The 8,663-nt window shown below is 42.6% G+C and overlaps 1 protein-coding gene across 1 annotated transcript in view; it reads right to left on the bottom strand.

The window, feature by feature from the left end:
• LOC101664016 (alcohol dehydrogenase 6) overlaps positions 1-8,663 on the bottom strand; it is a 31,348-nt gene extending 22,685 nt beyond the window's left edge. Inside the window, exons 1-3 of the mRNA XM_004703278.1 lie at positions 8,646-8,663; positions 4,120-4,221; positions 252-384 (exon numbers count right to left, since the gene is read on the bottom strand). Coding sequence (XP_004703335.1) covers positions 252-384; positions 4,120-4,221; positions 8,646-8,663 — 253 coding nt within the window. The remainder of the gene's footprint in view (positions 1-251; positions 385-4,119; positions 4,222-8,645) is intronic.

The following is an 8,663-nucleotide window of genomic DNA, read 5'->3' as shown; positions in this document are numbered from 1 at the left end:
GAATAAACAATCGGGAGGAGAAAACAACGGGGCTGTTGGTTTTGGGGGGACATGGGGGAGGGGAAGGTGGGGGAAAGGAAGTGGTGTTAACACACCCAGGGACAAGGGTTTTGGGGTAACATACTTATCTCTCTTTTTCTAAGAATTGGCAATATTTCAACTAGTATCGACTCAATTTCAACATATTAAGAATTGCTTTTATAATTTAATGTGGTTGCTGCTATTTCCACACTCCAGGTCCCAATCCATACCTGTTTTCACGGAGCTCACTCCTTCTCCCACACTCTCAACTATTCCAGCCCCTTCATGGCCCAGGATAATGGGATAAATGCGAAGGTTCTTCAACATTTTCATTTCCGTGCCACAGAGCCCTGTGGCCACAATCTGTAAGGAAGGCAAAGCATGTGCTCTGTCTCAGATATAGGTAGTTCCAAATAGTTAATTAAAAATAAAAACCTTTTGCTAATTTGATATGCTTCACTGATACCAAAACCCAAACCCACTGCCATCAAAGTGGTTCCAACTCATTTCAACACTGAATCTTTTATGGAAGCAGGCAGCCTCATCGTTCTTACTTGGAGAGGCTGCTGGTTAGCAGAGGACGTAGGCCAGAAAAGAGTTTCTTAAAAGAGGGAATGGACTTCACAGACAACTTACTTTAGAAATTGACTACCTTTGGGTAATACATCAGGAACCAGTACTTCATATCCTCATAATTATGATTAAAATAATAACAGCTAAAAACCCTGAACAACAAGTCAGATGAACTGCATTTTAGCCTAGTGGCTGACTTTACTATCATCTAGGAGAGATTTAAAAACTTCCCATGCCAAGGCTGCTCCCACTTCACCAAGGTCAATTAGATCAGAATATCAGCATCTCTCAAGGTGATGTCCATTTATCAGTTTTCAAATCTCCCAGGTGATTCCAAACATCCAACCAAGGTCGGGGAAACGATCCTGACCTAACTTTTTTCTAACTAGCTGTGTGCATTGGGCAGCCACTAAACTTTAGAAAGCCTTACATTTCTTCTCCGTAAAGTAATAGACACCCAGTGGTCCCGGCCAAGAGCGCAGGTGATTGAGCACTCAGCTGGTAATCAAAACATTGCAGCTCTGCAGGAGAAGGCCCTGGTGGTCTGCTTCTGTAAAATGATCGCCGAGAAAATCCCACGTGGCTGTTCTGCTCCGACACAAGTCACCATGGGTTGGAACTTACAAAGTCTACTTGACAGCACACAACAACAACAACCTGCTCACTTCCAGTTCTAATCTTACATAGCTTCAGGATATGTAATCGAACAAATTAAAAAATTATTATTAATTGGGATTTAATACATATATCAATCATTCCATAGTTCAATCACGTGAAGCAGAATTGTACGATTGATGCCTCACTCAGTTTCCGAATGTTCTTTTTCTACATGGTCTCCTTGACATTGTCTCCCTTTAACTCTGCCCCCCCCACTGTCCCCGACGCCCTCACAAACCCTTTCTTCTACTTACTGTACCTATAGATTCCATCTCTTATATGGAAAAACAGAAAAAATTATAACAAAACTTCAAGAGGATGTCCCCCGATGACATAACACCTAGGAGATAACATCCCAGTATGAACATACAAAACCCAAACAAAACAATACAATCTAAAAACACAGAAAAATTGGGAAACCAGATCAGGTTCAGCCTCCATCATAGTGGGGGTGGAGGGGATCAGATCTACTGACAAAATTTTAGCCGTTCAATTTCAGATTTCTGCCTTTAATCTTCTATACTCCTCTCTCCCAAGATCTCTATTTAGTGACCACTTTCCTCCCATCCCTCAATTTTAGATAGGGGGAGTTTTTCAGAGGCTTATTTCCAATGAATTTTCCCAAATGTATCTTGTCATCCATAGCCTTCTGCACACTGAATTCTCATAATTTAGACTCTGATACTGATCCCTCCTTCGACTTTGGATTATATGGAATCCAATCCATGGGTGACTGATGATGGTGCGCTGCTTCCATGTGGACTTGGTTGACACCTCACTTAGAAGGTTGCTTGTTTGGAGACAAGCCTTTAAGAGCCCAGATCTATTTTATCTGATAGCTGGCCACCATCTAAATTCTTCTCCACATTTTGCTATAGCACCCATATCTTCTGTGTTCCCTTCCTGAGGGCGAGTATAGAGCAGGGTCATGATGTAAGAACTAACTGCTATTCAGTGAGCTAAGATTTAGTGGGAGCCCCAAACCCATTTCTGGATCTATGCTTCTTTTTTTAAAAAAATATGTTATTACTTGGGAGTTAATGCATATGTCACATAATTTCATAGTTCAATCACATCAAGCAGAATTGTACTTTTATTTCCTGGACACCTTGACATCATCTCCCTTATATCTTACAACCCCTTTCCCCTGCACCCCATGCACATACCCCAGAAACCCTTGTTCTAATTGCTGCCCCGAAAGACTCATCAATCCTGGGTTTCACTTATCGAAAACAGGAAACCACCTGTGAGGTGCACCCTAATATGAACAAGCATAAATAGAATACAGCAGAATGTCTGTCACAGGACTGCCGGAACAATACATATCTTGCTACATTATATAGGGTGTTGAAGCAGCAAAACTTTGTCCACCAACCAACCGTCCTCCACTCTTGGTACAGCCGTCTTCTGCGTTTGCTGAATTTAGTCCTCAGGTTACAAGTGTGTCTGAGGTAGAGTCCAGTTCACCCAGTGGAGTTCCCACCTGGGATCTCACAGATGCAGCCTCTGGAGCAAGCCTCCCGCCCCAAAGAACCAGGCAGGATTCAGTGTCCCAGCATTCCACAGCACCTGGTCTGCGTTCCTGGGATCCTCCCAGACACCCGAGTTCAATGTTGCCCACCTGCTGCATGCCACCAAAGAGATTCCCCACCTAGGGACCCCAAGAAGCATCCCCAGTCACTCCTCCTCAGACCTAGAGTCCAGCCCTCCCTTCCCTCCCTCCAACAGACATGTACCTACGCTTCCTCAAATGTGACCATTCCCTCTCCCTTCTGCGCAGCCCCTCCCATTAGTGAGCCTTATGCCGCTGACAGGGCTGCCTCCTTCTCCAGGGACCTCGCCGCAGAGCCAAATGGCAGCCACTCAGCAGATAGCATCCCTCCAGCACCCCCCATCCCTTCCCCTCTCCCCCCACACCATTTGATTCTAGCTGACTCCATGTGTCCTCTGGCCAAGTGACCTTCACAACACTTACCTAGAGTGGATGTGTGGTTCATTGGCACTGGGCAGGCTCGCTACCAGACTGGATGCTTTACTGGATGAGTTGGCCCTGTCTGCGGCTTGTTCCTGCTGCAGGGGACTCATACTGTATTTGTCCTTTTGTGCTTGACTAACTTCAGCGTCATGTCTCCCAGATCCCTCCTCATCTTGAGGTGTTTTATGGTTTTGTCACTGTTTTTTAGGGATGTGTGTGTTCCATTGTGTGTATGTACCAGGGCCTTTTTTATCTACGCTTCTACTTGGGGGAATTTGGGCTGTTTCCAGCTGCTTGCAACTGTGAGCTGTGCTGCATGAATATGGTGGAGCAAATGTGTGTTTGTGATCTGTTTCTTATTTCTTTTGGGTGTATGCCCAGTAACGGTGTTGCTTTAAGCAGTATTTTGTGTGTGTGTGTGTGCAACATATGTCAAGATAACAATGTCCTATAGAAATGTGAAGTACAGCTTAAAGCATGACTTTGCGCAAGAAACTCCTTTTGACTGGTAAATAGTAATATAGCTGTAGGTTAAATATAAGTTTTGTTTTTTGGGAATCTAGTTCGAAAGTTGGAGATTTGAGTCCACCGGGAGAAACCTCAGAAGAAAGCTCTAGAGAGCCACTCCTGAAAACCACCTGGGAGAAGCCGTGGTTGATAAAGCACCGTTCTATCTAATCAGTCCCATGCCGGCTTGTCAGGAGCTGGAGTTGGTTTAGACCTGGCTAGGTTTACACTGCCTAGGTTTAAACACCGCACCAAATGTGGCTGAAAAGGAACAGGGAGAGTGTGCCAGCCCCGCCCTGCCCTAGGTTGGTCATTAAGAAAAGAATGTATGACTCGCAGTGAAAAGCTCTGATTTTGTGTGTGTGCAGGTGTGATCTGTGGTTTACCTTGATTCGCACTTCCTGTGCCCTTGGTGGAGCCACTTCTACCTCCTCAATGGAAAGTGGTGCACCAGGTTCCCAGAGGATGGCTGCTTTGCACTTGATAACCTGGAAAATAAATAGGGGGCCTAAGGAGAAATTGCTTTAGGCTTGGGAGTTTAATGCTTCCTCTATTAAAGATCTACCACTTGTCCGTCAGTTTGTTGCACAGTGGTGGCTTGTGTGTTGCAATGATGCTTCATCACTGGCATTTCAGAAACCAGCAGGGTGCCCCAAAGGAAACAGGTTTCAGCAAATCTTCCAGACTATGTACCGAGTCGGGAGAAGAAATAGGCTGTCTGAATCAGAGGAATTAGCCACTGGCAACCTTATGGATAGCACCATAACATTGTCCACTACTGAAAATCTCATGAACAGAAGCAGAACATTGTCAGATGTAGTCCTAGAAGATGAGCCTCCCAGGTTAGAAAGCGCTCAAAATATGACCAATGAAGAGCTGCCTTCCGAAGGAGAGTTGATTAATGCTATGGGTGAAATAAAGCCTGTGGAGGAAAGCCTGTGAGACCTTCATTTGATTATGGGGGGAGGGGTGTGTGTGACTCAACATGAGAAAAAGCAGCCGTGAACATCAATTAATAATCAGAACTTGGAACGTACAAAGTATGAATCTAGGAGAATTGGAATCTGTAAAAAATGAGATTTAACATGTGGAAATCCTAGGCATTAGTGAGCTGAAATGAATGGGCATTAGCCATTTTTTTGAATCAGAAAATCATATGGTTTATTACATAGGGACTCACAGATGAAAAGGAATGGTACTGCATTCATCACCAAAATGACATTTCTCTTTCTTCTTTTTTAAAATTCATATACCTATATACTCAAGTATAAGCCAAGTTTTCAACACATTTTTAATGTAGTTTTTGTGGTAAAATTAGGTGCTTTGGCTGATATTCTGGTTAGCTTATACTTGAGTATATATGCTGTGTGTGTGTGAAATTGGGAGTTAATACATATATCATATCATTCTATAGTTCAATCACATAAAGCAGTATTGTACGATTGCTACCACAATCAGTTGACATTGTTTCCCTTTTACTGTTCCACCACCACTGTAATACCCCCGCCCCCAGGAAACCCTTGTTCTATTTGCTGTCCTTAAAGGTTTATCAATACTGAATTTCATATAGCAGAAAAACACATAGCACAGCTTCAAGAGAGTAACTCCCATTGACATAACACTGAGATAAAACCTAATATGAACAAGCAAACAAAAATACAGAAAATGTTTAAAACCAGATCAGGCCCAGAGTGCATTAAAATGGAGATCAACTGACAAGGTTTTAACTATTCAAGTCAGGTTTATCCTTTTAATCTTCTAGATTAATCTCTCCAATGCACTGTTTAGTGACCACTTTCCTCCCATCCCTCTATTATGGATAGAGGGAGACCAGCAGAGGCTTGTTCCTACCTAGTTCCACAAATGAATCTTGGGCTCCCATTGTCATCCATAGCCTTCTGCAAACTGGATTCTCACAATTTAGGCTCTGATACTATTCCCTCCTTCGATTTTGGATTATAGGATTTACAATCCTACGGTGACTGATGTTGGTGTGCTTCTTCTATGTGGATTTGGTTGACATCTCACTTAGATGGCTGCTTGTTTGGATACAATCTTTTAAGACCCCAGACACTATATCTTTTAATAGCCAGGCACCATTCTCTGTCTTCACCACATCTGCTTAGGCACCTATTTTGTCTTAAGTGATCATGTGTGTGTGTGTGTGGTGGGGTGGGGTGAGCATCACAGAATGTCAATTTATTAGAACAGAGTGTGACTGGACTACAGGGCCAGCCCCAACCAGAATCAGCCTCACCCCCACCCTGGAAGTGTGTGGCTCAAGAACGACACTAGACCTTCTGGTGGGGGAAAGGAACCGACCTACCATACCCAGACAGAAGCAAACCGAGAAGGAAAAAGAGAAAGGGGCAGTCGGCCTAGACTCCATATAGGCACACCAAGCCCAGAGGATGAGGTCCCTGCATGGAGCTGCGGGGGCACAGAGAGGACTGTGGGACCACCAACAGCTCAAGACAGAGACAGGAGATTCACCTTTAAAGAGTTCGGGGGGAGCGTGGGGGAAAGACTTTTTGAAATTTGAAGTGATCAGTTTTCTTTGGATACTCCTAGGTTGGAAAATACTATGCTCCTCAGAGAAAACTACCTTCTAGGACTGAAAGTTAATGAGATCCAGTGAGCAGTCTGGTCTGCTTGCCAGGTGACCACCTATTTCCATTTGTTGATTGGAAGTGGGAGGATACAACAATGAAGAGACTGACTGAAGTAAGACATGTTCTCTTGGTACCAGTTGACCTAGTTCATACAGGCTGGAAATGAGAGCGAAGAGGAAGGGCTGTCTGGTTTAAAGAATTGTGGGAATACTGAGCCCATGAGCATGACAGAGCCCCAGAGAGCTATTGCTGATGAGAATATGTAAAGAGGCCAGATGATCTGAAACGAAGGGAGATGTGTGTGAACTCTAAAGTTTGCTACTGGTGCCCGTATGACATAGTAGATAGCTATGGCCAAGTTGACCAGAACCCATCCTCGTGAAAACAGAAAGATGTTGACCCTGTGAACTGGTGCGCAATGGTACAGTCCTGATAGATGGCCTGTTCTAGACTGGACTTTGCTGATGGATGCAGACAGTCAATGTTCCAACTAGAATGACAATTCTTCAAATCAAAGAACGTGCTTGTCTCCTCAGAGTACTGGATTTTGATAAGAATGGGCTATTTACACATTGGATATGTAACATAGGTGGAGATAAAGGTATGAAGCAGATTTTCATAGGTCATTTTATTTTTAATGGAAAGAGAGGATTCCTACTGAATAGTTTCATCTATTCCTGTTGGGTCTATTGAATAATATATTGGAGATACCTAAATAAGATCTTTTTCTTACCTCTATGTTTCAATTCTAACTTACAGAAACCTTATAGGATTAAGTGGGAGCCCTGGTGGAGTAGTTGTTATGAGTTGGGATGCTCACCAAAAGGTCAGCAGTTTGAAACCACCAGCCACTCCCAGGGAGAAATACAGAACTTTCTACTCTTGTAAAGAGTTAGAATCTCTGACACTCACAGGCACCGGTCTAGCCTGACCTACTGGGTTGTTATGAGTCGGCACTGACTTGATGGCAGTGAGTCTGATTTTGCTAAGTTTCTTCTCATGTTGCTTCGTCTACCTGTGTATTCTTTTCTTACCCTAACTGGTACATTTTTATTTCTCCTGGAAGTTTCCACGGAACTGTCACCTCTGGCAAGGCAAATTGGATTGAACCTCTTCCTTTATAGTCTCATTCTTCATTTCTAACCTTGCATACTTAAAAAATTAATACACTATGTTTTTAGTTATTTTGTTCTTGTTGAGAATATACACAGCAAAATATACACCAACTTCAACCACTTATATGTGTACCTTTTAGTGACATCAATTACATTCATTTTGCAAGTTATGCAACCATTTTCATTCTCATTTTCTGAGTTGTCCCATATATGTTTCTGAATTGTCTCATATATAGTTCTGAGAAAAGCACAATGTTAAAAGCAGATATTTTTTACTAATTAAATTAAACCACTGTTTGATTAAACAAATAATTCAGGGGTTATATTTGGTTTAAGGTTCAAAGATAATCTCATATCAATAGTTTCAATAGTGTCAATAGTTTCATCCAATCCTCATGGCTACAGAAAGTCTGGAGTCCCTGAGAATTTTAAGTTCTGTTCTATTTTTCCACCATTTTGGTAAATATTATTCTATGGAATATTTGGTCAAAACATTCAGCAATGGTAGCGAGCACCATCCAGTTCTTCTGATATCCTGGCAAAATTGTTTGAAGAATCAATTAGACACACATTTCATATCTACCGTCTGTTCTTGACTCACATTCTTCTCTTATTCTAGGGGGAAAGAGACCAGCTGTGGTGATTTGGAATGCTGTTTGCCTTGATTTTCATGATTTTTAAACATGCTTCTGTTTAAAGATCTGTGAGGTCCTTGAAGGAGGAAATTTATTTTTCATCTTCAACTCTAGAGAGTATGACACAAGGTTTGGCAATTGCTTACTTGAAGAATGAAAGCAACTGGTGAAAGCAAGCAAGTAGAAGACATAAAAGAAAGGGGAAAGGAGGAGGAGAAGTACTCAGACTTAAGACAGTGTTTTCTTCTAAGAGCCCAGAGACTATCTGGGTGATGAAACCCACTGCCTTTGAGTTAATTCTGATGTACAGTGAGCTTCGAAGACAGATTAGAACTTCTCTACAGAGTGTAGGAGACGGAATCTTTCTCTGAACAGATAGCCTCATCTTCCTCCTGTGGAGTGACTGGTGAGTTTGGAGTGCTGTGTTTGTGGTTAGCAGCCCAATACTAAACCCACTGTCCATATGGTTCTTAGCTGGGTGAGTAGAGAGTGGTAAATAGATAAACACAGAAATAATGCTATGACTTGATGTAGAGAGGAATACACCTACCTTGCCTATAGTACTCAT

Source organism: Echinops telfairi, unplaced genomic scaffold, assembly GCF_000313985.2.
Source record: "Echinops telfairi isolate 266 unplaced genomic scaffold, ASM31398v2 ScPeMD7_7468;HRSCAF=8506_0, whole genome shotgun sequence".
In the NCBI taxonomy this organism is placed as follows: Eukaryota; Metazoa; Chordata; class Mammalia; order Afrosoricida; family Tenrecidae; genus Echinops; species Echinops telfairi.
The sequence above is the reverse complement of the archived record's forward strand: the minus strand, read 5'-3'. Positions and strand labels throughout refer to the sequence as shown.